The sequence below is a fragment of the Aspergillus nomiae genome (genome assembly GCF_001204775.2).
Source record: "Aspergillus nomiae NRRL 13137 chromosome Unknown contig00230, whole genome shotgun sequence".
In the NCBI taxonomy this organism is placed as follows: domain Eukaryota; kingdom Fungi; phylum Ascomycota; class Eurotiomycetes; order Eurotiales; family Aspergillaceae; genus Aspergillus; species Aspergillus nomiae.
Genome location: NW_015378285.1, coordinates 22,286 through 49,998, shown reverse-complemented (window position 1 = coordinate 49,998; position 27,713 = coordinate 22,286). Strand labels below are relative to the sequence as shown.

Here is a 27,713-nt window from a genome sequence, read left to right as displayed (position 1 = left end):
TATATATATATATATAAAGAACGAAATGAGGGGAGAAAAGAAGAGAGATCCAGCTAAAGGAGCGAGGTGGAAATCAGAGGGACCGCAAATGTATGCCGCCCAGCAATTCCGCAGTAGGGCTGAAGGGCTGAGCGGAAAAAGGAAAAAATAAGAGAGTGAAAGGAGGGAGCTCAGGGAGGAGAAGGAAGGCTGCGGAAGAGCGAAAATTGGACGAGAAATAAGCTGTCGAGCAGTGCTTGGCACCGAAACTGCAGTGTACTAAACTACCCAGAAGATAAATAGTTCCTTGGCAATGATGGATACAGTAGAGCGAGAGCGAGAGATTGGCTTCATGATTGAAATGATGATGAGGAACACGCCGGATGCTGTGGCTGTGCCACTGTGGGTCAGTGACTCCACTAGTCCAATGCACTAGTATTATTAGTATTGATCGGTACCAGGTACCGTACGTGGAATCTCCGAGGCTGCATGATTATCAGATGATAATGATGTATGAGAAAATGTCCTGCTCCCTCCCAACATAACATATCGAATACCTTACAAAGAAATTGCAATCACAAACATGAGATAAATAACATGGGCTCATAGTCTCAGAGTACGACAAATTCTCCTTTTCTTTTCTTTTCTTTTCCTCTTCTTTTTTCTCTTTTCCCACCTATTTAAGAGAAAGCATGCACAAGATGGAGAAAACACCTGAAGCTATCGACCTGCAAGGTATCAAACATAAACAAACAAAAAAAAAAAAAAAAAAAAAAAAATAAAAAGAAGAAGAAGAGAACGGGCCGAACAAGCATAGCAAGGCTAACGCAACCAACATGGCCCCTCAAAGCTGAAAATCCAAAGATTTTTAGGTTGAACCAGCAATCTGCCCGTGAGATCATTGCAGAGCATGACTTAGTCGAGTACCAGGCTGGAATGAAGACGATAATGGGTCATCCGCGCTTTTTGCTCCAACATCGAGTGTACTTCTATTTTCCAATTGTCGCTCTCTTGACCCAATTCTGGAGTAACCGAGCCATTTACGGCCTTTGTTGGAGTCCCATTCCAAGTGCACTCAGCAACCCTCCAAAATGAGCACGATTTTCAAGGCAATCCAATTCGGGCCGGGTCTCGATTAGGCCAAGAATCTGCTTCAGGAGGAGAGAAAGTGGGGTTTTGTGGTACTCGGTCCCTTCGAGCCCATTGTACGCTTCATCCTCAAATTTAACGGCTTCGGGAGACATTGAACTCCAGCGGTAGAAAGGAATCGACTCATACTTAGATAGGGGTGGAGTTCTGGGAGTTTTAGCGGGGCACAATGCAGTTAGACTCCCTTTGGACCTGGCTACCATCCCTCCCAGAACCTCCTCTGGAGATTCAGGAGGTGCGTCAACCTCCGGAATGGTGAAGAGACTTTCAAGTCGTTGCTCCGTCTCTGCCCTTCTCTGGACCCGGTCCTGGTGACGGAGTATGTTGCAAGTATCCAAGCCTGGTGCACACCAAGACTGGGTTTTCAAGCTGCCATCTTCTACGGACTTGCTAAACGTGAAAAGGTCGCTAGTGAACTTGCCAATAGATGAGTTCCGCTGGTAAGTTGCCTTCGTATAGTCGCCCTGTGAAACAAACCATGCCCTATACGAGGCCCGTGCCAGGATAATACGACATTCTTCCATGTAACGGGTGAGCCTCGCTTTGAATCTCTCCATGATATTTCCGTCCTGCTCGAAGATAACCTCCGCGAAGTCCAGCACCCACCGGCAGAAGAGAACAGTAATGACGAGCTCCATCCCTGGATCATCACATGATCCCATGGCTATGCAATAAGGGCTTGAGCTAAGGATTCCCATGCCAACATGCACATCCTCAGAAAGCCCAGACTCTAGAAGAATGATGAGATCCGGTATGGTGATACTGTACATGGTGAACCCAAGGTCCCACACACACCAAAGATCATCGGTCTTGTTGGGCATCCACTCAAAATGGCGGGCGAATAAGGCTCGGTTGTTATAGTCAAATCCCAGGACATAGTGTCTACCATTGAAGGAAGGCCCCAAATCGGCAATGGGAAGGTTCCAAAATAGGAACTGAGGTTCTTCACCAACAGTACATGGCTCAAAAGCATGTTCTTCCAATAGCTCACTGTAATACACAGGGCGACAATCAATACCGTCATATACGAACATCCCATTGCGTCGCGCATGTGTGTCTTTCCCCCTTTCAACGGAGCAGAGGTACAAGTGGTAATCCACAACCTCCCAAGGATGGCTCACGCTGTACGTAGGAGGCTCGTTTCCCGGCTCTCTGATCTCCAAGTCGGCAGAGTCATCTGAGTGTACTGAGTCAGTCTCGGATATGTCGCTGGAGTACCCCTCTAGAATCTCTATCCTTTGAGCAGGATGCAGTGTGCCTTCGTCGAAGAAGGGCTGGCCAACAACCGAGGGCGATGCTGCGTCATTCTCATTGCCACCATCTGCATACTTTATCGCCCCCCAACTTCTCTTGAGCCTGAATACGGGGGGGACAGGCGTCTCGCTTGCTGTAGTGAAGTAAATCTTGTAAGGCATTCTGCCGCAGCCCAAACTTGGGTTCGAATGCTAAAGTTCCTCTTGTAAATAGAACAGAGACTTCAGCATCAAGGGAAGAGAGACAAACTCTTCACACACTTTGTGCAATACAGAAATAAATGACCAATAAATGACTTCAAACAAACATTCCAAACAGTTAGAAGGTGAAGATCAAACAAGCAAAAATGGATGGTGAAGGGAATATGATATGGAGATGAAGGGGCTGCTAATTGAGAGCGATATGTTGAGGATGAACGCTAGGGGATAGTTTAAAAAAAAAAAAAAAATATGAAGTGCAGGAGTGAAAGAAAAGCACTTGGGTGAACACTACCAAAATCTTTTATTAGTATCTTTAGATTACTCTAGTAATCAATGGCCCTCACAAGCTGCTGGACATAACTAGAGATTGAGTCATTTTGATTGATGGACTTCGATATTTCTATATAACCCAGTCCTGTGAACCACTACTGGCAGTCAAGTTCTACGTGTTCCACCCACTTGTATAGCTATCTATTGCTGAGAGATAAGAGGTGACGCTATTGTAAACAATAAGATGTAAACGCATGGAGTGACGTCTGATCAGATGTAGAGCCTCATGGCTTTATTCACTCACAGGAAGATAACACAAGCTAGCAAACATCAATAGAGCTGTAGCCTATACGTTGCCTGTCTGGGAGGTTTTCTTTTATTTTCATTGTCTAATACAAGATTTCTCTTTAGCATTTAAGCTTCTCATGAATGGATACCTACTGCAGTTGCTGAGAGGCGGGCTTTCTTTTTGTCCACTCTCAGCCCTTCTAGAAACCCATATGTCTGCAATAAGGGTTGCAGATTCTGGACTAAATACCGTGCATGTCCTGGTCCGTAGAACTGCTATCTTTCTTGCCTTTCTAAAGTTGGGCATTCCTTCCTTCTTCCTATTCCTATGGTTGAGATATGCAAGAACAAGATCGCAATGAGGGAAGAAGAAGAGCGAAGAAAAAAAAAGAAAAAGAAAAAAGACCTGGGTAATATACAATATGCATAAGCAAAGGATTAATGGGAGTGTATTGCAGCGAAAGTCACAGCTGAGCAGGCACGTCGTAGTTATACAGCTCTAACCTTCCCATCAACATCAATCCCGAAAGGTGCGCTCAAACCATGTCCTATTCATTCGTCGTTCGTTTTCCTTTCGCATCTTGTATGCAGTTGACCATAGTGCTCCCGCCAGGAATCCTCCAAGGTGAGCCCAGTAATCAATCAATGCTCGGCGGGTAAACATGTTGACAAATTCTAAGGCGACAAGGCCAGTTAGGACCATCCATCCTTTGGCTGAAGCAACTTCCTGCCATTCAGGTGGAAGGAAGAAAAACGTGAATTCCTCACTGTCCATATAAGATAGTCGTTAGCATGGGTTATGCAAGCTGTATCGCAAGAGCCATTCAATACGTACTCGGCATGAAGCATGCACCAAGCAGCAACCAGAGCCGAGATAGCTCCGCTAGCTCCAAGAGCAGTAAGACCCAAATTTCCTTTCAGGATATTGGCGGTTAAAGATGTGAAGGACCCAAAAACGCCAGAAGCCAAATACAGAGCTAAAAAGTCCCCACGGCCAATCTCATCATGAACTAAAAAAAATGAAATCGGTTAATGTCACGGCCACCAGACGGAATATCCAAGCACTCACGTCTTGTCCCAACAAACCATAAGACCACCATGTTCAATGCTAGATGATTTACCGTTTGATGGCTAAAGACGTTTCCGATCAAACTGAGTGGACGAGGATACGCAGCGACAGTTATAAAATAACGATTAAGAAGCCTCCAGGCCGGGGGGCAAAGCTTCCATAGAAGAAAAACACCGACATTCGTTCCTATTATAGCCATAACCGTAGCCGCTGCTGGGGGAACATCGGGCCACAACCGATCAGCCTTGGCGGGAGCTTGGTAATTGTTGGAAAAAAAGTAGCAAAGGCCAAAAGTTACGAGGGTGATGCTAAGGACCCGGAGGATACGACCGCCCTATCGGCGGAAAGGTTAGTCCAGACAAGCATGTACAGGACGTGCATCGGTAAACATACATTTGTCAACTTAGAAACATCCAAGTCCCAGTCAGTGGCTCGTAGATGGTGTTTCTGTATCCATGCGAGGAGTGGGCGTTGATTGGGATCCGCACGTTCCCGCACTACATGAGTCGTTAACACCTTTATCCCGAGAATCCTCAACACCGAAGTCTCACCTTCCAAAGACGCTGTATCTTCGAACCTCTGGAGTGCCGTATTCTTCTGCCTCATATGCTCTAGCTTTTCACGCTCCTTTTGTTCACCATCGAGCCATTCTTGGCGTTTCCTTTCTTGTTCAGCCAAGAGCCGTGCTTCATTTCGCTTCCTGGTTTCTTTCAGAACGCTTTTGCCATACGGGTCGTTCGAATCGCCCAGTTCAGCACCATAGGAGCCACTTTGGGGTTTGTAGAGACCCAGCTCTTCTGCGCGTCGGACGAGTTTTTCCTCCTCTTGCAGCTCTTCTCGTTCGATTCGTGCGAGAATAGCAGCATCCTCATCGAGCGGGTAATTCTTGCGTAGCCATTGCAATGCCGCATCGAGACTAGAAGGACGGACGGAGCGAGTTATATCGGAAGGAAGGTCAAGATCAAGGGTGCCATCAAGACGCCTACCCTGGAGAATAGCGAGAATCCTGTTTCCCAACTGAGGGGTTATCCTCGCACGGCTCCCAAAAACCGCATTAATTTCAGCCGTTGAAAAGGGCTGCGGCCGGAGCTGGACACCATATTCAACTTTAGGGGCCGGCTTGGTGCGCAAGCATCTCGAGCTTGTGAACAACCGGACTGAGCTTGGGAGCTGTTCCGACGTCGTACGGGAGCAAGACAGGTAAGGAGTCGTAGACGGAAAAAGGTTCAAAGGACCAAGGCGCCGCCCGAATATGCTACCATGATGCCATGGAGAAGACACACAAGAAGTGGAGCGCAGCGACGCTGGATTAGATGGAAGCAAGCTCAAGGAACGGGGCCCCGAGCATGGGATCCGCCATGCTATACAGAACACATTGCTCATATCCTGCGACTGGCAGTCAAATCCTGCCTGAAATGAGCTTTGTCAGCCTCTAAGTGGAGTGCTCAAAAAGTTATCAGTGAGAGTACAATATCGACAAGGACTTCGTCAGAGGTTCGATGGTGAAAGCCCACCGACTTCTCCGAGGCGCCCGAGAATTGTTCCGGTAATACACGTACATATACAGTGGACTGTGCCTGGGTAGATAGTATTAACGACAGTATGTGAAAAATACTAGATGAAGATACAATGTTAACAGCCCAGATATGCCCCTGGCCTTGCTTGGCAAATATTGATTCTGTATACTATTATTATAATATATGCCTGCACTGCAGTATAGCTGTAAGATATTGTTCAGAACGAAATTGGTGATCTATATGGAGCACTCTGTATGTAAATCTTGAATCACTCCAACCCTTTGAATGGGACTACATCAAAACATCTGACTACTCTAATAATATAAGTATTAAAAGACCTGTGGACTTATATCCTTGACCAATCCGTACCTCTCTTCCTTAGGGACCAAGGCATCAATCCCTCTTGTGTACAGAGTACAGACAATCAGTGCATATGGTATTATATAGCACCGTCACGTGAAGATAAAAAAAAAAACAATGACAAATAGTTGCCAGTTTCCGGAGTAGTGTTCAACATAAAACACACAGGAATTCAACAGGAGAAGGAAAGCCAGTAGAGACAACCCAAATAATGTCTGCAGAATCCCTTCCAATTACTCTCGCTGCATTTGAGGAAGCTATCAAAGAGCTTCCGCTTTCTTCCGTGTATGCCAAAGCCTCCGAACTCTCCAACTCCATCGCACATCTGCGGCGCTCAAATCAAGAACTAAGGGCATTCGTGAATGAGTCATGCGACACCGAGACTGAGAAAAGGGAACTAGAAAAGTATATCACTGAAAATGATGAAGTGATCAGATCGATGCAGGAAAGGAATTTGCTACTAAGGTCGGAAATAGAGGGCCGGGGTCAGCAATGGATCGAGATCGAGGACATCGCGCCAGATACGAAAGCAGATGAGAACCAACAGCCATCTGCATCTGAACCCGCTACAAATGGGGCAGCCGTAGAACGGCCAAATGGTGCGCAGCAGGAGCTATCCACCACGAGGTCTGTTCCTGATACCCAGGATGGCCACGAACAGGATGGCGTCTTTCTTTGAAGCTACCCGCGCAAGCCAAGATAGACTTGCATCCGTTGCCTAATGAGCAACCTTATCCACGCAATATGTATGAGAGCCTTTTGCATTGACAGATAAATATTTCTATATGTAGGTTCAGTCAAAACTGAACCCAAGTATATTTTGCAGACCCAAACTCTATGGTCACTAGAATTCAAGGCTCTCACGATCCGCCATTGTACCAGGTCAACCGAGCAGTCCTGGGTCTCCTTAGATGACTAGTACAGATACTTGCACTGCAGTCAATTAAAGCACTTGATGTGTCCACGTTGCTCGAGTTGGATATCCCAGGTCGAATAGATGTAGTGAGCAGATCTTCTATCCTACAATTATCACCACATGCTCACTTGGCTCTATCGAAGACAGTCATTTCCACATCACACTAGCTCTAGGAAAAATCAAGATTATCCAGGCCCCACCAACAAAACTTATCATAGAGTTCTATGCACTTATTGTCGAGGCCAGGAGCAGCAGTGTTGGCGACTAAAACCTAACAGGACAGATTGCTTTGATGGGTAAATGCAAAAGTAACTTGAAAGAGATATTCACACCATATGCTTAATGCGCAGACTTTCAACTCGAGCCGTGTCATCCACTGTCACGCTTGAACAGTCTAAGAACAGAAAGTCGAACCAATAAATCGAAAAGAGAAAGAAAGACTGGAAGGAGATGCAAAGCTTGACCGTAAGACCAACAAATTTCCAACGCCAGGTTAGAAGACGGTCAATTGTCAGTAAATGAAGGAATACAACGACTTCTAGCTCAGCTAGAATTTGGTTGGCCCCAATGACCACCTGAAAGCGCCTCGGTGGGGATTCTTTGCTGTTTGATGAAGAGATCGATCAGTGGCTGCATAGGCTCCATCTCTTTGTCAGAAACAAGCTTGTAATATTTGGCGACTGTAACAAAATGTACGAAACACATGTTAAGGATGTCGTGCTTATTAATGTGCCAGAAAGGGTGCAACCAATGTGCATGGTACAGATGGGCGTAGCAACGGAACATCTGCTTCATGATTCCTTGACAGTCTTTGTAAAATGTCTGGGGGAAGCCGCTGGACTTGCCAATCCACTCCTCGCCAGGCGTGTTTGCGCCAGGACTGGAGGGGCTGGTGCCTGAAATCTCATGGAGCGCGAAGGTATCTGGCAGGCCGTTGACTTTGTCGGTGGGGAACATAACGGGGTCGTGGATCTTGCTGATAATCCATTTTTCGACGCGGTTGATGAACTTAGGGGCCGAGATTTTGGCAGCGCGGCCATCTACGAGCCAGGTGTACGTTAGGCTAGAAGTTAAGATTGTCAGTCGTGGACCAATTCACTGGTTATACAGTAATGACCATCTTTCGACTTACCGTCCAGCAGACATAGTCGGGCAGGTGGTCTCGTTACAGATGGGAACACCAGTAACTCCGTTGACCTCCTGGATAACCTGGAGCATACCATGAAGCAAGCGATATTGTTCGACGACTACATATGGCACGCGATCAACATACAGAGCATCAGGAGGGGGTTTAACGGTTGCCCTTACTCTGATGCGCCAGCCATTCCCCAAGCTCCACATTCTTAGGGCAGGCACATAATGTCAAGAAATTGCCCTTGACATTTAATGGGGCATACTTTTCCTGGAAAAAGTATTTGGGTGCGTCGGGGTCATATGCTGCGGGGCCGTCCAGGGGCATGTTTGGAGCGGTAGACGGTGAGTTGGGTACTTGACCCGCCTGGGAACCCTGAGGAGCTGGCGACTGAGCTGGGCTTCCATTGTTCATCTTAGGGACGTTATTATTGTTGTTATTCTTGTTATTACCACCCCGGCCAAACCCTTGGCGGCTGGAAAGAAAATCGAGTCACAGATCAGTATCAACAGTCCGATAGAGGAGACGTGGGGAAGAGAGAGGCAGAGAAAATCAACGGAGATCACTCCGTAGGGAAGTTAATGTGAGAAAGAAAAACAACAAGGTACAAGTAAAACAGTTGGCATAGAGACGAGCTGACGGAGCTATTTGTTATACTTTAGGGGGCGCATGATGTGGAAGCCATAGGGACTTAAGGGGAAGGCAGACAATGTGAGGGGACGGTACATAGGGGACAAGTGATATGGGTGAATGAAGCGGGTGACTTACACACTTTGAAAGAAGGTTGCCATGATCAAGTCTTCAAAGACTAGCTATGGTGGGGGGAGTTTTTTTTTAACCGATAAGGAATAAAACAATAGCAACAACAGGAGAGAGTACAGAGTAGAGAATAGAACGAGTCTATTGATATTATTCTGTGATCTCCTCTATCGGTCTGGCCCCATGGAGCTGCCGCCGATGCTAAACTATATTGGGAGCGGAACGGATTATCCTTCGTTTCACTATGGCGGTGCGAGTATCAATCAAACATTACCTTAACAGAAGCTCCGCGGACATCACAATTGATGTTCTTGGTATCTCCGCGAGAGGGGGTTTTTTGAAAGAACTACAAAGCTATCCACTATACCTGACATATAGTTGAGAATATATTCCGCCAATTGAACTGTAAAGACTCACCTCTGAGCTGAGTTGCGACATTACCATATCTTTTTCGTTCGTCTGTGCCTGACAGTTGCACCCTATATCTGATACAACTTCCAGCCCCTGCAACTTCGAACATGTCTTCATCCGATGAGGACATTGTCCGTCGCCCTGGTCGTGGCTCAGGTGCTGGTCAACCTGCCAGCCCGTCCGGCAGCGAACATAGTAACCCTGCCACTGCACGCAATGGCAGCCCGGTCGGAGCTGACCCTGATATCCTTAACGACGATGACGACGCCGATCTTTTTGGCTCTGACGGATCAGAAGGTGGCTTTGGAAATGATAATGAGTACCGCCCACCTTTTTTTTTTTTATCTTTATGTACGATAGATATGTTAACCCGTTGCTAGTCAACCACAACGTAACCTTGACGATGAAGAGCTAGATTCCGGCGATGATGAGGATCGCTATGATCGAGCAGGGGACCGTATGGACTATGAAGATGGTGGAGAGGGACAGTACCAGGAAACGGTCAACATCATGGACTTAAGCTTGGGTCGCGCCGAACCAGTAACCTCCAATGGCGAGGTTCGTCACACACCACACATTTATAAACAGGTCATCCACGTGGCTCACTGAAACCATTCTAGATTTACACCATGCCAATCCCTAACTTCTTGTCGATCGAGACCGAAGAGTTTAACCCGGAGACATATGTTGCGCCTCCGTATAGCACTGCAGCTACATCTCTATGTTGGCGCCATGATCCTAACAATGGCGCCCTCATTCAGTCTAACGCACGCATCATTCGCTGGGAAGATGGCTCCATGACACTACAGCTAGCTTCTGCACCTAAGGAGCAATACAGGATAACAACCAAGCCGCTTGCGCCTCTCAACAAAAATGGTGACTATGAGACGAAATTAGATTCGCACGTGTACCTAGGCGCAGCCGCGGAGACGTCTTCCGTGTTCAGACTGACCTCTCACTTGACCCATGGGCTTACAGTCCACCCTACGACTGTCGAAACAGATGATGCTGTACAGCGTCTCCAAGAATCGTTGGCTGCGGCTGTTCGCGGCACGAAGAAGACAGTAGATGGGTCCGCACCTGTAATTGAAGTGAAGGAGGATCCTGAACTCGCCAAGCGACAGGCGGAACTTGCAGAGCGCGAGAAATTGAAGGCCGCCCGCCGGCGCCAGCAGCTCGCAGATCGGGAGCTTGATCGCGGCCGCCGCGTTGGTGTTCACCGCACCGGAGGTGCTGGTCTCACCATAGGCGGATTGGAGGACGATGACGGATTACTTACCACACGACCCCGCGCAAAGAGATCTCGTACATCTAATCGGCGGGGGGAAATATATACCGATGACGAGGAAGATTACGATCGGCGGGGTCGAACTAGGGAAGATGAATATGACGAAGATGACGGCTTCCTTGTGGGCAGCGATGAAGAACCAGAAGAAGTCGAGGATGATGAGGAAGAGGACATTCTTGAAGATGATACCATGGATGCCGAAGGCGAGAACGAAGATGAACTACCAGCCACGAGACCAAGGGAGACAAGAGGCCGTGGAACAGAAGCTGGGTCGGGCGCTGCAGGAACTCCTCCTACTAGAAAAAAGAATCGTTACATTGTGGACGACGATGAGGAGGAGTAGAGGTCACTGACTACAAGTTTCGTTTAATGATAAGTCTTGCTACCTTCTATGAATCAGTCTTGACGACATCTGTATCTCTATGAGAGTGTTTGGAGTAAACCATGGCGAGTGAAAGATCACTTACAACTAGCCCTAACGTTAATACACTAGGCTGAACCAGAAATGTCCTCAGTTGTACTTTTAGCACTTGTCAATTGTGTTGATAGCTTGCGAACTACTTGCCTAATATCAATGGCCTCAACTATTTACTACTAGTTAATACAGGGATGCGTCCATGTACAAGGCGTATATCTACGCATGGAATGTATCAGGGTTAATGACAAAAGGAGGGATGGAGACACCAGCTACGCATAGTTCGTGTGAGATCGTACTCTTCCTGAAACGCCTGTCAAACCAGCAACTAATCGAGTATCCACAAGCAACCCAAACGCCAAATCAATCGTCACGTGTATCATCGTCAAATAGGGTTTGTTGCTGTCGCGACAAATCTTCCAACATATGTGTTCAAGAAACCACACCATCTGGGTATTCGTGCGGCTCAAACTCGAATCTGGAAATAACATCTCTGGCACTCTTAGCCACTCGAAAGCAGAGCCAACCCTGTTCGTCGCGTGGGTCAGGACCAATTACAGTTGGTGTCTTGGATCCGACGTCAGAAACATCGGGACGAGCCTCTGGGTGCCGCTCAAGATGCCACCGTCGTTGGCGTGCTTCCATCTCTTGGACCAAGGAGAGCAAACTTGGTGAATCCGAGCACGCCACGGAGCCAGCTGGATCAGCGGGTCCACCTATAACACCACTCCGAACTATCTGCCGAAGCCAGTCTTTCCAAGCCGCTGCAGGGTCAGCTGAGCTCTTGTTTAAAGCAGCCACATAGGCCGGCGGTGCCGCTTGTTTCCCGAGTTCTTCGGCATTAGTTTTTGACACTCGCAGCCAGGCATCGGCAACGATATTCAGGAGGGTCCCAGTGAACATAACATTCTGTATAGCTGTTGCGAATTTTGTTGGACATGTTTGACAACGGATGACTGCTCGCGCAGTTTTCGCAGCAATGAAGAGTGAGCATAATGTATGTTGAGATATCGGGAATGGGGCAAGAGAGGACAGATGGCTAAGGCATAGATACAAGTATGATAAACATGTACACTGAGTTTCAGAGCATTCCGAGTCCGAAGGAGTTGCGGGAGGTGAATGTATGTGCGATAGACCCGGCGGCATCGCAAACGGATTAGGCGTTGCTGCAGATACACTGGAGAAGTCTGGCCAAGGCCCAGTTGTTTCAGGGACTGGTTCTGTGAATTTTTCGTGATTCAGTTCCCATGAATGGTTATGGTTATCATCTGTCGATAAAAGGCGACGAGAGGCTTGCGGGATGCTAAACGGGGCACTGTAGACAGGAGCGCAGATACGGAATGCGTCTGATGCGGACGTAGCTTCCGAGCAATGACTTGAAGATTCGAACGTGGAATTGTTCAGATCAGACCATATTTCGTCGCCTGAACAACCAAAGAGAGGCAGTTGGTCGCTATCTTCTCTTGCACGTTTTTTGGGAGGTCGCCCCATTTGTTTCTGCACGGAGTAATGACAGACAAGGGACTGCTTTAGACAGCGGCTACAACCCGTTGCTTCACCGGAGCATTTCAGCTTCCGTTTCCCTGTTTCGTAAAATGAATATCAGTATACTCTAGATCGTGTATAAATCTTATTTTGCGATGGAGACCTACTGCACTCGTCACAAGCCGCATGTCTTTTGAGTGATGGAACCGGAAGGCCTGTAAAGTCAGGCTTGCCCGAATCACTAATCGTGGCAGCATGGCACTGGCCCCAGTCACACTGCATCCTAAAAGTGGGATGATGGTTAAATGTTGATAGTAAATAGTAATAGAACAGGTACCCCTCCCCCAGCAAGGCTGGTACTGCTTCTAAGCCTCCCCGCCTTGTATCAATCTAAGTTGACGATAAAGAGCGGCCTTGAAGGCGGTATGTCACATGGGCGGTCAGACCGCATGGGGGGAAAAAAAAGAAAAAGAAAAAAAATCTCGGGTAGAGAAAGAGAGGGAGAGAAAAGAAAGAAACAAAAGCTTCCAGCCAATTTGTTGGACTAAAGCGGACGCAGGCATTCACCATGATGGATGCCTCTAAGTCTTCAAAAAAACGAAAGGCGGTTACTCGGGATGTTGAGGAGGAGGCTGGTGTGTTTTCTGGGGATGAATTGCAGGCTGGCGTCCTAGACGGCGCACTTTCAGATAATGCAAACGACCTATCCAGCGATGAGGATGTCAGCGATTCGGAAATCGAATTGGTGGATGATTTTAGCGATGAAGAAGATGGCGATGAAGAGGAAGAGCTCGATAGTGATGAAATTCCTTCGGATGGGGAAGAGTCCCCTAAGAAGGCGTCTGGCACTGCAACCGCTCGTGATGAAAGCTCTAGCGATGAAGAACAGTTGAACTACCGCATTGAAAAGGATGCCAATGGAAATGACCGTTACGTCTACGATGAGATAAACCCGGACGACAACTCTGATTACTCTGATGTCGACGAGAATACGAACACCATCGGCAACATTCCCTTGTCTTTTTACGACCAGTACCCCCATATCGGCTACGATATTAATGGAAAGAAAATCATGCGCCCTGCCACAGGGGAAGCTCTTGATGCGCTGCTCGACAGCATCGAAATTCCTAAGGGCTGGACTGGTCTTACCGATCCCTCGACCGGCAAACCCTTGGAATTGAGCCAGGATGAGCTGGAGTTGTTGCGTAAGGTTCAGATGAACGAAATCCCTGAGGAGGGATATAATCCCTATGAGCCCACAGTGGAATGGTTCAGTAGCAAACAAGAGATTATGCCCTTGAGTGCTGCCCCCGAGCCGAAGCGTCGGTTTGTGCCATCGAAACATGAAGCCAAGCGGGTTATGAAGATCGTCAAAGCAATCAGAGAAGGCCGCATTCTACCTTATAAGCCCCCGACGGAGGAGGAGGATAAGGAACAGGACATAATCAACTATGACTTGTGGGCCGACGAAACGGAGCGACCAGACCATCCCATGCATATCCCTGCTCCTAAACTTCCACCACCTGGTTATGAGGAAAGTTACCATCCGCCCCCTGAATATTTGCCCGATAAAAAGGAGCGAAAGGCTTGGGAGGAGGCTGACCCTGAAGACCGTGAGCGGGAGTATCTTCCCAATGACTTTGGCTCACTTCGGAAGGTTCCTGGGTACGAAAGTTTTGTCAAAGAGAAGTTTGAGCGCTGTTTGGACCTCTACTTAGCACCCAGAGTTCGGAGAAGCAAGTTGAATATCGATCCTGAAAGCCTTCTTCCAAAGCTCCCTAGCCCTGAGGAGTTGAAGCCATTCCCGACTGCCTGTGCTACGGTGTTTAGAGGACACAAGGGTCGTGTTCGCACCCTGGCCGTTGATCCATCTGGACTCTGGCTTGCTACTGGTGGTGATGATGGAACTGCGCGGGTGTGGGAGTTACTTACCGGTCGCCAGTTGTGGAGTGTGAAGTTAAGTGAAGAGGATCCAGTGAATGTGGTCCGTTGGAGGCCTGGGAGGGACGCTGTTATTCTTGCGGCTGCAGCAGGCGACGATATCTTCCTTACAGTGCCCCCTATCGCGGATCCGGAAATTGAGAAGGCCAGTTTGGAGATCATTGACGCAGGCTGGGGATACGCAGCGTCGAAGCCTCCCCCAAGTGCTGCAGAGGAGAACAAGAAGAACATTCCTCCACAGTGGATTCGCCCATCATCATCGCTCACAGAATCCGGGGTGTGCGCTGTCATTCCCCTCCGGTATGTGGTTAAATCTCTCTCATGGCATCGTCGCGGTGATTACTTTGTTACTGTGTGCCCCGGCTCCTCGACCCCAGCTTCTGTGGCCATATCTATCCACACACTTTCCAAACATTTGACTCAGTTCCCCTTCCGCCGACGTATCAAAGGTGGTGGGCCACCTCAAACCGCTCATTTCCATCCCTCGAAACCTATCCTTTTCGTTGCGAATCAACGAACAATTCGTGCTTATGATTTATCCCGCCAGCTCCTTGTCAAGATCATCCAACCCGGAGCTCGCTGGATCTCTTCTTTCGACATTCACCCGACGTCTTCAACTGCCTCCGGAGGGGATAACCTCATCGTTGGATCGTACGACCGTCGTCTACTGTGGCATGATCTTGAGCTTTCTCAGCGTCCGTACAAGACGTTGCGGTACCACCGCAAGGCTATCCGCTCTGTCCGGTTTCACCCAAGCGGACGCTATCCTCTGTTCGCCGACGCAAGTGATGATGGCTCCCTCCAGATTTTCCACGGCAGCGTTACGGGTGATATGCTCAGTAATGCCAGTATTGTTCCTCTCAAAGTCCTTAAGGGCCACAAAATTACCGGAGAATTGGGTGTCTTGGATGTCGACTGGCACCCTCGGGAAGCTTGGTGTGTCAGTGCAGGTGCGGATGGAACTTGTCGGTTGTGGATGTGATTACACGCCATCGTATATATTTGTCAGTCCGCACTACTACCATTTGGCCCAGCCATTTCTCCATGAGGCGTCCGTTGTGTATATTATTAGTCTTAGATATCCATCGCAAAAGTTCTATCCACTTGATACATCCCTTGTATTTCTACCACAGACTGGCACTCTACAACATCAGCCTTGTCGGTTACTTCGTACAATTTACCCTCCTTATCCTTGTCTTCTTCTCAGCTGAGAGCAGTATATTACCGGACAAGCTGTGGGATTGTATGATATTATAGTAGCATTTAACCATACATCTATAGCTTTTCTTCCCCAACGACCCACAGCAATGTAACATGGATGGAAAAGAGAATGATCTAGTTAAAAGAATTATCTATATAACACCTCCGCTCCAATCTCTCCGCAGCTTCTCATATTTTTTAAGGTCTGTAACACTAGGCCGGATGAATGCTTTCGCAGCCACAAAATCTTCATGCTTTATTGTGTCCCTCCGCTTGATGGCAGCGTATCCAGCACGGCGGAGCAAGCTTCCCAGGTCAGCACCGCTGAACCCTTCACAATCTTCGGCCAACCTTCTGAGGTCGTCGTTGAAGTCGACAGGAATGTTGCGGACTAGTGTCCGTAAAATCTCAGCCCGCTCCAAGGGGCTAGGCAGGTTCACGAAGAGAAGTGTCTCCAGCCGACCTGGACGAAGCATAGCGGGATCGATAATATCCGGCCGATTCGTGGCTGCTATTATGTAGATTCCTTGGCGATTACTGCCCAGGCCATCAAGCTCAGTGAGTAGCGTATTGACTACACGTGCAGAGGCTTCAGAAACAGTGTCGTCTCGTCGTGGTACTAGGGCGTCAAGCTCATCAAAGAATATAACACAAGGGACGGACGAGCGAGCGCGAACAAATACTTGTCGTACCGCACGTTCGGATTCACCGACGTATTTATTAAGTAACTCAGGGCCCTTAACACTGATAAAGTTGGCATGAGACTCGTTGGCCACAGCCTTAGCGAGCAATGTTTTACCGCACCCAGGCGGACCCCAGAGGAGAACGCCAGTGGGGGCTGTAATGCCAACACTCGCGTAAAGGCTGGGATTTTTGATAGGCTCGACAATTGCAGTAGTAAGTTCTTCACGGACACCCCCGAGAGCGCCGACATCTTCCCAAGTTGTGTCTGGGATGGTGGCAAATCCCTCTCGTTTAGAGGAGGGTTGAATCTTAGGAAGTGCAATTAGGAAGTCTGCATTTGAAATGAGAACCACTTGCACTTCCTCTCCGATTGGCGTTTCTTTGGCATGCGTGATTAACCGCCGCAGCTCCTTGACCTTGGGACTGAGATCATCTGCCTCTTCGATATCCATTTCCTCTCCGCTGTTTGCTTTTAGTATCTCCAAGTATCGTTTTATGGCAGCAGAGCCAGCAGTGGAAACTAAATCATTAAGATCGGCTCCCACGAAACCAGCCGTTCTATTGGCCAAGTATTTGAAATCTATGTCGTCTGCCAGACGCATCTTGCGCGTTAGTGCTCGTAGGATCTGCTCTCTGACAGGTTCCGAGGGTACAGTCATGTTGATTTCCTTGTCGAACCTCCCTCCTCTACGCAAGGCGGCGTCCAGGCTGTCCGGTCGATTCGTAGCGGCAAGAACAATCACGGGCTTTCCATCGGTTTTCTCCAGCGCCAGGTCGTCCATGCATGTTAGAAGCTGGGCAACAATCCTCTTTTCCATTTCCCTCTGCGCACTTTCTCTCTTTGGAGTGATGGCGTCTATCTCATCGATGAAAATAAGGCAAGGTGCTATCCTCTTGGCTTCCTCAAAATATTCTCGTAGCGCCTTTTCAGACTCTCCTGACATACCCGAGACAATGGAGGGTGCTGATATTGAAATGAATGGCACGCCCAACTCCGCCGCGAACGCGTTCGCAATCATAGTTTTTCCGCATCCTGGTGGGCCATGTAGCAGCACACCTCGGGGAGGCTGTACATTCGATGACATATAAACCTGTGGACGGGTCATGGGTAGGATGACAAGATCTCCAAGCTCTTGGACCACGTCGTCCAAGCCACCCAAATCTGAAAGGCTGACATGTGTAGGCGGAGATCGATCAATCGCGCTCTCGGCCTTGCGGCGCTTGGAAGAATGGGACTCGCCCCCATGTTGTCGTCTCTTGCTTGACTTAGGCGCAGGGGTTGCAGCTTCTGCGCCATTGGTCTCAGGCGCCTTAGAGGGTGCTGAAGATGTGTTGTTCCACATGCCCACAATGCTCTTATTCAGGCTATTGGATGCCTACAACAGTTAGTCGCTCTCTGACGTTGCGTGAGGCTAAGAAAGGAAAAATGGGGTCCTTACCGGAGCAGGGGACTGTTGTTGTTCTTCCAGGCCTTCAAAATCTCCGGTTACAGAGTCATCTTCATCTTCCCCAAGTAAATCTGTTTTTATTACCTCCACAACCCGCTCGATACTGTCTTCTAGGATTCTCTTCGGTTTTCGGTTCAAACTAGAATTTGACCTTTTGATGGAGTCGTAAATGGTCGGAACCGAAAGGCGAATTTTATCATTCTCGGCTTGGTCCTCGATAAATTTGTGCACGACCTGGTAGACCTATAGACGAGAGGCAATTGGCGATAAGAAACAAACATTAGAGGCTGGAAGTAGGATGTGGTCCTTACCTCACGATCTAGACCCTGCCGTAAAGTCGGTCTACCTCCGCGACGCATGATATGCAACACCAATCCCAGTGAGCACTTGGCTCTGCAAAAAACGTCCCGAGAAACGGAGATGGCTAACGCCAGAACTGACCGATAACAATATACCGAGGGGACTTTTTTTCCTCCGACAGTCTTAGGGTTCGGGGAATAGATTTGCCGGCGGACCGTAATATATGTACTAACTTAGTATGGACAGTGCATCACCTATAGCACGGTATGTACCACGTATTGTACGGTACATACCGAGTCAATTATCGTACTTAACGGTCGAACCAACGTCATTTCCATATCGCACTAGGCCAACAGGCGGACCGGACTTCATCAGTACAATATGTGTTGATAATGGGCAACACGAATAGCTCCCATAAGGTATCCGCACAGGATAAGTGAGTCCCATTCTGGCCCTCTTTTATTTCCATGTCCATCTGTTGCTCGCTGCTATAACCATCCGTGAAACATGGCCCTTGTGACTTGACCCTTCCCTTCGAACTACTAACTAACATTCAAGTATTGCGTACTTAGAGCCATTCTTGATTTGAAAATCCAGCGGGACAAGCTCCGTCAGTATGGGAAGCGTATAACGGTCCTCACCGATCGCGAAACTGAGATCGCAAAGGAATGCCTTGCCCGGGACGATCGCAAACGCGCCCTCCTCGCTTTGCGCCGCAAGAAATATCAAGAGTCGCTTCTGATCAAGTCCGAAAAGGAGCTCGATCAATTAGAACAGTTGATCAATCAAGTTGAATTCTCGCTCGTCCAGAAAGATGTCCTCTTTGGGTTACAGCAGGGTACGCAGGTACTACAGGCTATCAACAAAGAGATGGGGGGTATCGAAGGAGTTGAAAAACTAATGGGTGAGACGGAAGAAGCACGGGCGTACCAAGAGGTAAGGACTTCTAGGCCAGCTAATATGTGGAATGTCTGCATGCTGACGAGACGGCGGTGGAACAGGAGATCAGTCAGATGCTCTCGGGGAACCTATCGAACCAGGATGAGGATGAAGTTGAGGATGAGTTGGCTGCGTTACAGCGGGAAACGCAAAGACTGCAGAACCTACCACATGCGCCAAAGTCGAAACTCCCCGAAAGGCCAAACGAGGAAGAAAGCCAGGAAATCCAATACCAAGAAGGCGGCAAAGCCAAGGCGCAATCCGCAATCCCAGCCTAAATTATATACCATTGTCCCCACACTTCGCTACAGATTGGAGTCATATGTGAAATACCAAAAGCGATTCTGGCACGGATGGAACTGCCGGATTTATGCCATTCAGTACATCCCTAGTTATCTGCTCTTCCAATAATAGAATTTAAATTGATTTGGGATAGCATTGTCAGCCCAACCCTGATACCGAAAACTCTATTGCGCCGCTTCCTTCACTGCAATCTTGGATTAGTCGGCCATCATCTATGACACATACTCCCTGGCTTGAGGCGGTGGCTCTCTAGAAGCATACAATGTGCATACAATGTGCATACGTGACTCACTGGCCGGGCATGATCCTACCTCCCACGCCAGTGACGCCTTGAATTGCGACGTGGTCACTGGGATTGGCTGCTGCTTCATAGAGAAAGCTGACGGGCTCCCTATTCAAGGCCATAAATTGACCCTTGAACCCAACATAACCAACCTTAGTCACATCCTCATTCCCATCGCTCCAGTTGTCCTCAAAGAACAAGGTAATGGAGGTAGTAGCATTCCAGTGAGCGCGGTTCAATGGCAAATCGAAGACATCGGCTCCGGGAACTGGCTGCGGGATCTCCACTGACTGTGTTGGCTTCAGCTCTGAAGCAGTCGCAAAATCTAGATCGTCACGGTTCTTGAACAATTTCAGGGTCTTCGGGGCGGCCGGTGTCGGAGCCGTGTAAATGATTAAAGAATGAACCTTTACTTGGCCAGTGAAGCTGTGTACAAGGTCAGAGCTTGGAACTATCAGAAGAGAAGGGTAAAGGAATTAAAAAGACGGCAAAGGCAGATAGGAATCATCAGAAGTGAGCTTCGGGTGGTAGTTAGGTTGAAAGTATCTTGAGACCGGTCAGAGGAAGGAGGGGTCCAACTTGTAATAGGTGGGGTAAACCAGAGGAGCAAAAAAGAAAAGAAAGAAAAAAAATTTCAAGCTGAGAAGATCACACCACTTACGGGATATACATAAGCAGTTGCTCGTCTGCATCACTTTCAAGCTCCGGTTGGTCATTTAGTCTTTCGGCCCAGGTTTTCTGGACAATCGCAGCGCCGGCGTTGGGGGTTGCTTCTATAACTTCGGTTTAGCACTTGTATAGAATAATATAATGCCATGTCCGTAACCATGTCGCTCTTACCATTTAGCGTAACGATCGAATCAAACTGGATTTGGGAATAGAGGAGGGATTGGAGAGCTGGGGTGATATCATTTGAATGATCATGTCCATCTTCTCCATGACAATGACTGCCGTGATCGTGGTGGTGATCCCCGGGCATACTGGGTTTGAGTATGGTATTGTTGAAAGCCGGTTTTTCTGGCGTAGACCAGAAGATAAATATCACCTGTACTTAGAGTCATGCACTGCACATCGAAAGGTGATTGTGGGGGTTTTTTTTCTTACAGAGCTGTGGTGAGAGATAAATTATGTTAATCTTTTAGTTTGTGTGCTAACTTTCCGATTGAATGGATTAGATCCAATGTCACTGTTTTCAAAATTGTTAAACTCGTAAAACCTTTTGAAAAGTACTAAAAGAAACAGATCAAATTCAAGATATATTTTCTGATAAATTCACATTTTTTTTTTGCTTCTGCTTCTTCTTCTTCCGACCTTCCTACTTTCTTTTCAAACTAAGCATACCTAGTCCATTTCATGGGAATGGAGACTGTTACTGTCGTGGCTCAGCACCTCTCCCTACTTCTCTCTTTTCTCGTCTTCCTTCACATACACCTTGCTTTCTTCTTAAGCGTGGGTTTCAAGCGTAGCCGTAGTAGTCATCTAGAATACACACATCATCTAAACCTCTATGGTCGCCCTGAAACTGGATGGTACCCGGTAGGTTAAGTGCAGTAGTCATAGGGTATTTTTGCCCCCAACGAGCCGTACTAAGGAGTTATTAGTTGACTTTGTAATAATTAGGGGCGTACTCCAGAAGCCAGCCCCTTTCGATCTTCGTGATATCCCGAATGAATGTCTTTTCACCTGTTTGCAATATCTCGTGGAAGATGACCCAGTCCGCTTTTCGATTCTAAACTCGGGTTAGTAGGGAAATCGAAAGGTCACGACGATTTCTAAAGAATAGAAACACATACGAACATCAACGAACTGGGGTGAGCATGTAGAGTAAGGCCACCAGTAGCAGACTTGAACGTTCCGTTTGGTTGCATCTTTGCGGCATGTGCAAAATAACCAGCCGTGAGGCACCTCTGGATATTCTCAGGGTATCTACTAGTACTGGAATCTGCCTTAGGGTGGAATGAAGGACCCTCATCTATCCGGATGCCGAAACGTTCGAGGTATCTCTTAAGCTGAGCCCTGATGCTCATTGCCCGTTGCAAGGATCGGTAATTCAAAAGATTGTCTCGGCACCACTTGGGATCTTTCTTCCCTATCGTGATAAAAGCCTGATATACATTCAAATTCGTCAGATGGTCACCCTCTTCAACAGCGAATCTTCTGCGACTGCTCTCTGCCGCCCTTTTATCACCCTCGTGCTGGACCCACACTGATCCCTGTAAGTTGACCATTGCTGCAATTGAAAGTATCTCACTTAGGCAGTTAAACGATTGTGCAGAAAGCAGAGCTTTCGCCATCATAGGGTCCACAGCTACTTCTGCCATCCGCATACCCAGTGGCTTGGTGAGCTTGGCATAATCATCAACGACCCCAAGAGAGTAAAGGAGTTCGAATGCACGCATAACAAGTTCTGCAGGCGGAGGCGTCAAGAAGTCAAAGCGAGCTATGTTATCTATTCCCAACGCCTTAAGCTGCATGATCACAGGGGCAAGATTTGACCGCTGGATTTCTGGGACTGTGGCTTCCAGAAGTTGTTCATAAGCCTGCTGGGTGTAGAGACGGAAGCATTTTCCGGGTTTAGTTCTTCCGGCTCGACCTGCACGTTGAACTGCCGCAGCCTTCGATATTGGGACTGCTGTTAACGTTTCAATGCCAGTACTAGGATCAAAGGCCCTTAACTTTGCGAAACCGCAGTCGACGACATATGCAATGCTGTCAATAGTAACAGAAGCCTCCGCGATGTTCGTTGAAACAATGACTTTGCGTGTATTTTCTGGCGCTGGTTCGAAAACGTACATTTGTTGATCCGTTGGGAGACCGGAATACAGAGGTAGAGCGACTAGTGCCTGTGCTCTAGGGTGCAGCGTTGCGACACGTTCTGATATCAACTGTACTGCCGAATCGATTTCTTCACGGCCCGTTAAGAATACCAGAATATCGCCTTCCACTTCTTGTAGATGTATGTCAAAAACGGTTTTTACAGCCCGTTCGACATAGTCTTCTGCGGGTGACTCGAGGAAAAGTATGTCCACAGGGTACATTCGGCCCTCTAGACTGATAATCTTTCCAACATCTCCCCCCTTTCCAACCGAGTCCATCCCGTTCTGGAACTGATCTCCGGCGAAGAAGTGCAAAATATCTTCTGCCTGCAGAGTAGCACTGCTGATAATAATCCTTAGTTCAGGACGCCGCTTCAAAATTTTCTTAAGGATCCCCAAGAGTATGTCAGTGCTTAGAGACCTCTCATGTGCTTCATCCACCATGATTACTGAATAGCGTGACAGTAGTGGGTCTACAAGGGCCTCTCTAAGTAGCATTCCATCTGTTAGGAACTTTATCCTTGTTGATGCAGAGGTCAAGTCCTCAAAGCGAATAGAATAGCCCACCTCCTCGCCAACCCTGCAACGCATTTCCTCAGCCACTCGAGCTGCGACAGTCGTGACTGCAACACGGCGCGGCTACAACAGTTTAGCTTTTATTCCAAATGGACGAGTATTAATGAACTGAGACAGAACGGGAGATACCTGAGTTACTGCTATAGACTTTCCATCTGCACACCATCCTGCTTGGTCTAGATACTGGGGTAGCTGGGTCGTCTTCCCACTTCCAGTTTGCCCAACAACAATTGTAACGGGATATGTGTCAACAAGGTACAGTAAATTTTGCCTATGTCTGGCGATAGGCAGTAGAGCAGCGGGTTTGTACAGTGATGGAATGAAGGCAGATGTGAGGTCTAGCTCCGAAGCCATTCTTAATGGGTGAAGTACTAAAGTTCAGTGACACAGTTGCAATCCGAAGTGTTATCAACCAAACAATATTCTAGTGCCGCCTGACGCAGGTGGCTGAGACATACTGGGTATAAAATCTGCCTATAATACTAACGATTTAGGATAACAAGGTGGACTAGTACATATATGTTCCAAAGTGAAAAACAAAACTGCAACAGGATTAGATAAGCGATGGGTATCCATCACGTGGCCCAACGTCACTGCGCATCGGGAGCTAACCAGGAGCTTCCAATACTCCAGGCTCCAGGCTCCGTCCCGTCCTCCAGGCTACTACTACCACCCTTTGCTTTCTACTTGTCAGACTCAACAGCACACTTCCTCTCGTGCTTGTCGACGATATCTCGACTACTTTCGATTACATTTTAATTTAATATTTCAGATTCGGTCAGTTTTGTCATGGCTGACGAAGACAAAACGGTTCGTTTCCGTATCTGTCACCCGTGCATACAAAACACTGACTGATTTGATACTAGAATACCAACAAGATTACCCCGGGCCCATATAGTCCTAAGCCAGAGTCTCCTACGACGGCACGCCCGCTGGATTTTGATGATGAACCTCAAGAATCTGGCATCACCTCGGTGTCTGCGGCCGTAGCTCAGCAGAATGCGACAGAAGCTGCCCCGCAAAAACCGCCGCGTCCATTGAGCCCGCAACAACAGTCCGAAACAACCCTCAAAGAAGCGTTCCCTACTATTGAAGTGTCAGTAATCAAGGCAGTCTTGGTAGCCAGCAACTGGGACGTTGAACGCGCTTTCCATGCTCTCCTTGGTTTGTGGATCTTTACCGCTAAAGGTGTCATCGTTGATTATTAATCTGTGTAGGTATGACTGACCCCAGCGCTGCCGAGCAAGATGTTCCTCCTCCAAAGCCACCTCGCCCCTCCGCAACACAAAGGCAGCTGGAAGCAGATGAATTATATGCTCGCCAGCTTGCGGAGCATTACAATCGCCGTGCACCTCAATCCCGCTTGGAGGGTGGCCATCCATATGATCGGACGAGAAGGGACAGTGAGCTGTCGGAGGACAGAGAATATAGTTTTTTTGATGGTATCGTTATTGATCCTTTAGGAATATCTTCATGGTTTACTAATGATCGTAGATGATCTTCCGGTGATCCGTGACAACATCCGCAAAGGATTTCTAGAGACCCAAACAAAAGTTAACTCGTGGGTTCAAAACCTAAAGAAAAGACTTGATGGCGAAGATCAGGATGGGGCCCCGTCCAGTCAGGGCTATCGCAATGAGAGTGATGGCCAGACAAGGAGAAGCGGAGAGCTGGGCCGTCGTAGCGGGGATCGCGAACGCTATGACGCAGATCCCCGGGTTCTAAGTGACGATTTTTCAGCCCTCGAAATGAGAGATACAGAAGGTTTGTCTTGTTAAAGGCTTCCTTGATTCACTATGGCAGCTGTACTGACTTCTGGGATAGCTCCTCCACCAAGGCCACCAAGGCCGCTTGCCAATCCTAGCCTCTACAAGACCTCGTCGTCTTCACCAGACAGACGTAAAGTGTCTTTCCAAGAGGGTCCGCCCACTGAAATCGGGGGCAATCTTTACGATGCATCCGAATCGTCTAGATTTTCTCCTGCGGGTGGTAAACCCAGCAAATGGCAACCATTATCTACTGTTGAGCCTTCTCCTGTTGGAGATCATGATCCATTTAGCCTAGGCGATAGCGAGGATGAAAAAGATACCAAGCCTAAGGATCAGACTCCCGCCGATGGGGGTGACCGTATCAAGACAGCCACAGCCGAGGCGATTTCTGGCGAGCTGCCTTCCGCATCAAAAGCAGATAAGAAGGCAGATGGTGGAAAGTCTTAACGCCGTGTCAGCAGTATGCTTTTTTTTTATCTCCTCTTAATTTCATACGCGGTCATGTTATGCCTTTCCGTACTTCTTCTGAATTGACGCCTAGAGTTTACAATGATACCAGAGATTGCAGCACAATACCAAAGCTGATTTAACATACATAAATGTGTCAATACAATGAAGCAAAACACCACAATGTAACGAGTTTCTTTGTTGTAACTATACTTCCAATGTCTGGAAAGAGGGTATCACTGAATTAAAGCCGCGTAAGGGAATTAGAGAAGAGAAGAAGACGCGAAGTCAGAACTGCATCTATTCACCAAGGTCATTCTCATTCGTGGTGAGCCGTGGAGCGGCTGTGGCTTCTTTTCTCAAGTCCTTTATGATCGTCTGAGCATTTAAAGGGGAATGTTAGCACTCTAGCGCCTAAAGGAGAGAAGATGTATTGGAAGCCCGAAACTCACAGCAAGGGCGTCCGGGTTGACGCCGTTCTCGATGAGTGAGACGCAAAGGGAAAGATCAGTTCTGTCTAAAGCCGTGTTCTACATATCCAGTGGATCAGATAGTCAGGACGGAGGTGAAAAATATAGCAATACGAAAGACAACGCCATGGGAAAGAATGGATCTCTCACATACAAGAAGTGTGGAGATCTCGTGAAGAATGTCAATAACTTCGCGTGCCGCCTGACGCTTGTCGTCGGGTTGAGAAGGCATTTTTAGAATTCGATGTGCCCAAAAAGAGTAGGAGGGAACAAAGAAGAAAAAAATTAAGAACTAAAACTAGAATAAAATACTGGGGTTTGAAGTATTGGCAACAATGTCAGATATGCGCTAGAGATGGTGAACTACTTGGGAGAGGTCCAGTTCGAAATACCCGGCCAATGGATAGATGCAATCCAGTCACGAAGGTCAGCTGATTGGTCACGGCCACCACCGGCAAAAGGTCCATGGTGGAACTCCGGGCCAAGGAACTTTAGGAGTTCTTTATCTATAGATTTTATAGTACTCCATGCTCAATAAGTGGACTACTACTAACTATAGTACTTCTGTCCAGTGGTGGGGAGAGTTGTCACGCGTACGATTGGTTCCTGGCGATCGGAGGATTTCCCTGCATGGATGGACGGATCTACTATTCCGTACAGATATTCGCTTTCGCGATGAACAAATCGCTGCCTGCCAAAATACCCTATCTTGATGCCCTATCGGGCTATCGAGACGCGCCACGCCTCTACAGCCTATCTCTAACAATCTAGAATGTAGGTCCCGGAAGGATCTTCAGGAATGTGGAATAGGGAATTGAACATATCAGACATCCATTCCTTGGAAAGGAGCCACGCATTCGAAGTTCTCACTCAGATTAACACGCGTCGAGAAGAAGCCGCTCCCCACCAATGAGGCTTTGGGATCCAGTGAAAAACTCTGGGAGAAGAAGCCGAATACGAGAGTCTTGTATGCGACAAGTGTGGCACTGGATGCATGCTTCCCTTTAGTCGCTTGTCTATGTTCAACATGAAGGACGAGCACTGTCACACAAACTCTTGTATAGGAAGTCATTATCGACAAGGCGTCGAGATGAAACTACTGGGTTATATTCGACAATATCTGCAATAGGAGGCTGCTAGAATATCCAGTTATGCGTGGACAAGGCTAGAACCCCATCCCGATGCCTGTGTCTCTAGCTTGGATTCGAAGAACGTGAGTAAATCGCCAATTACTACGCGCCAGGGCGCTCAGATCAGAGAGATACTCGACCTCACTCGTGGCGCTTGACGTGTAGACCTATCATTCTCCGATACATCTACCTCTGTCAGCCCCCTTCGAGAGGAATGGTACTCTCAAGGGCACCTTTTTCCTCTCCTCCCTTAGTTTTTAACTTTAGGAAGGGACAAACACGTATGATTGCTGACATTCTTCGCCTACCAACCCCTCAAGTACTCGAAGGAGTCAAGCCCTACCGGAAGTTCTGCTCGGGGGACCTCCTTGGCTCCCACAAGCCATGCCCCTTGCATGACTGTGCATTTCGCGAAGTGTGCTTTATCGCGCGCCAGTTACTGCTGTTATTACTCTTCGCCGATTATTCGCCATAATTTAGTGACGTCAAAGATATCTAGGTATGGCTCGGATGAAGGGGCCTCACGAATCGCGCTTCTCCTGTGCTTTGACTAGCCCTTAGGCGCGATCACCGGGGAGAATGGGAGTCCCTATTCCAAGGATAGACAGACATATTCTCCCATGTCCATTTCAGGTTCTTCTTACAACTTATTTTCTACTCTTCAACTAATTTTCGCGCCACCCAAATGGTCGCCAGAATATCTCCTGGGTGGACAACAGAATATTTGCCTGTTCTATCGATCAAGTATCGTCTAGAACAGTTCTGTCTATCTCGAAGACATGGCGCTTATCTGGTTGATTATCCTTGGTTTTACGTGGATTGTTGATGCAAAGTTGGTTTCAAACTACCCAATCAATTCACAGCTGCCACCTGTGGCACGGGTCGCACAACGATATCAGTTTGTTTTTTCCCAGG

At 47.9% G+C, this 27,713-nt stretch overlaps 13 protein-coding genes across 13 annotated transcripts; 5 read left to right on the top strand and 8 right to left on the bottom strand.

The window, feature by feature from the left end:
- Positions 1-1,019: 1,019 nt before the first annotated feature.
- Positions 1,020-2,543, bottom strand: ANOM_006953 (uncharacterized protein; the record flags this gene model as incomplete). The annotated part of the gene is made up of 1 exon (XM_015552209.1): positions 1,020-2,543. The coding sequence occupies one exon, from the start codon at positions 2,541-2,543 to the stop codon at positions 1,020-1,022; it is 1,524 nt and encodes a 507-aa protein (XP_015404988.1).
- A 1,003-nt stretch (positions 2,544-3,546) lies between these two features.
- ANOM_006952 (rhomboid protease PCP1) lies at positions 3,547-5,592 on the bottom strand (the record flags this gene model as incomplete). The annotated part of the gene is made up of 5 exons (XM_015552208.1): positions 3,547-3,907; positions 3,976-4,150; positions 4,210-4,543; positions 4,603-4,706; positions 4,761-5,592. The coding sequence occupies 5 exons, from the start codon at positions 5,590-5,592 to the stop codon at positions 3,658-3,660; spliced, it is 1,695 nt and encodes a 564-aa protein (XP_015404989.1). The 3' UTR covers positions 3,547-3,657.
- Positions 5,593-6,297: 705 nt separating this feature from the next.
- Positions 6,298-6,765, top strand: ANOM_006951 (uncharacterized protein; the record flags this gene model as incomplete). The annotated part of the gene is made up of 1 exon (XM_015552207.1): positions 6,298-6,765. One exon carries the CDS (start codon positions 6,298-6,300, stop codon positions 6,763-6,765), a length of 468 nt encoding a protein of 155 aa, XP_015404990.1.
- Positions 6,766-7,545: 780 nt separating this feature from the next.
- On the bottom strand, positions 7,546-8,949 carry ANOM_006950 (Mob1/phocein family protein; the record flags this gene model as incomplete). The annotated part of the gene is made up of 4 exons (XM_015552206.1): positions 7,546-8,065; positions 8,135-8,249; positions 8,311-8,609; positions 8,903-8,949. Coding segments are annotated over 4 exons (963 nt in total), but the record flags the coding sequence as incomplete, so codon positions are not given.
- A 462-nt stretch (positions 8,950-9,411) lies between these two features.
- Positions 9,412-11,091, top strand: ANOM_006949 (Paf1-complex subunit LEO1; the record flags this gene model as incomplete). The annotated part of the gene is made up of 3 exons (XM_015552205.1): positions 9,412-9,623; positions 9,685-9,862; positions 9,925-11,091. 3 exons carry the CDS (start codon positions 9,412-9,414, stop codon positions 10,933-10,935), a joined length of 1,401 nt encoding a protein of 466 aa, XP_015404981.1. The 3' UTR covers positions 10,936-11,091.
- Positions 11,092-11,439: 348 nt separating this feature from the next.
- ANOM_006948 (Zn(II)2Cys6 transcription factor rglT) lies at positions 11,440-12,774 on the bottom strand (the record flags this gene model as incomplete). Its single annotated transcript, XM_015552204.1, has 2 exons — positions 11,440-12,590; positions 12,660-12,774. The coding sequence occupies 2 exons, from the start codon at positions 12,772-12,774 to the stop codon at positions 11,440-11,442; spliced, it is 1,266 nt and encodes a 421-aa protein (XP_015404980.1).
- A 286-nt stretch (positions 12,775-13,060) lies between these two features.
- erb1 (ribosome biogenesis protein ERB1) lies at positions 13,061-15,415 on the top strand (the record flags this gene model as incomplete). The annotated part of the gene is made up of 1 exon (XM_015552203.1): positions 13,061-15,415. One exon carries the CDS (start codon positions 13,061-13,063, stop codon positions 15,413-15,415), a length of 2,355 nt encoding a protein of 784 aa, XP_015404975.1.
- Positions 15,416-15,785: 370 nt separating this feature from the next.
- Positions 15,786-18,124, bottom strand: ANOM_006946 (putative AAA family ATPase/60S ribosome export protein Rix7; the record flags this gene model as incomplete). The annotated part of the gene is made up of 3 exons (XM_015552202.1): positions 15,786-17,693; positions 17,757-18,008; positions 18,077-18,124. The coding sequence occupies 3 exons, from the start codon at positions 18,122-18,124 to the stop codon at positions 15,786-15,788; spliced, it is 2,208 nt and encodes a 735-aa protein (XP_015404974.1).
- A 290-nt stretch (positions 18,125-18,414) lies between these two features.
- ANOM_006945 (ESCRT-III subunit protein VPS20) lies at positions 18,415-19,465 on the top strand (the record flags this gene model as incomplete). The annotated part of the gene is made up of 3 exons (XM_015552201.1): positions 18,415-18,501; positions 18,638-19,001; positions 19,067-19,465. Coding segments are annotated over 3 exons (630 nt in total), but the record flags the coding sequence as incomplete, so codon positions are not given.
- Positions 19,466-19,595: 130 nt separating this feature from the next.
- On the bottom strand, positions 19,596-20,569 carry ANOM_006944 (PITH domain-containing protein; the record flags this gene model as incomplete). The annotated part of the gene is made up of 3 exons (XM_015552200.1): positions 19,596-20,016; positions 20,252-20,363; positions 20,431-20,569. 3 exons carry the CDS (start codon positions 20,567-20,569, stop codon positions 19,596-19,598), a joined length of 672 nt encoding a protein of 223 aa, XP_015404972.1.
- Positions 20,570-21,085: 516 nt separating this feature from the next.
- Positions 21,086-23,347, bottom strand: ANOM_006943 (putative ATP dependent RNA helicase). Its single transcript, XM_015552199.1, has 3 exons — positions 23,112-23,347; positions 21,384-23,045; positions 21,086-21,319 (listed from the first exon to the last, which is right to left on the bottom strand). The coding sequence occupies exons 1-3, from the start codon at positions 23,334-23,336 to the stop codon at positions 21,188-21,190; spliced, it is 2,019 nt and encodes a 672-aa protein (XP_015404979.1). The 5' UTR covers positions 23,337-23,347; the 3' UTR covers positions 21,086-21,187.
- A 424-nt stretch (positions 23,348-23,771) lies between these two features.
- Positions 23,772-25,331, top strand: ANOM_006942 (CUE domain-containing protein; the record flags this gene model as incomplete). Its single annotated transcript, XM_015552198.1, has 5 exons — positions 23,772-23,792; positions 23,849-24,146; positions 24,200-24,424; positions 24,477-24,746; positions 24,807-25,331. 5 exons carry the CDS (start codon positions 23,772-23,774, stop codon positions 25,196-25,198), a joined length of 1,206 nt encoding a protein of 401 aa, XP_015404978.1. The 3' UTR covers positions 25,199-25,331.
- Positions 25,332-25,498: 167 nt separating this feature from the next.
- Positions 25,499-25,900, bottom strand: ANOM_006941 (mitotic-spindle organizing protein 1; the record flags this gene model as incomplete). Its single annotated transcript, XM_015552197.1, has 3 exons — positions 25,499-25,576; positions 25,651-25,728; positions 25,823-25,900. 3 exons carry the CDS (start codon positions 25,898-25,900, stop codon positions 25,499-25,501), a joined length of 234 nt encoding a protein of 77 aa, XP_015404977.1.
- Positions 25,901-27,713: the final 1,813 nt, after the last annotated feature.

Bases quoted from the DNA above. Each gene is read 5' to 3' on its own strand.
- ANOM_006943 (XM_015552199.1), bottom strand. From the start codon at position 23,336: ATGGCTTCGGAGCTAGACCTCACATCTGCCTTCATTCCATCACTGTAC. The intron at 23,046-23,111 runs GTATCTCCCGTT...AAACTGTTGTAG, and splicing joins AGTCTATAGCAGTAACTCAG to CCGCGCCGTGTTGCAGTCAC. The intron at 21,320-21,383 runs GTATGTGTTTCT...ACCCGAGTTTAG, and splicing joins ACCCCAGTTCGTTGATGTTC to AATCGAAAAGCGGACTGGGT.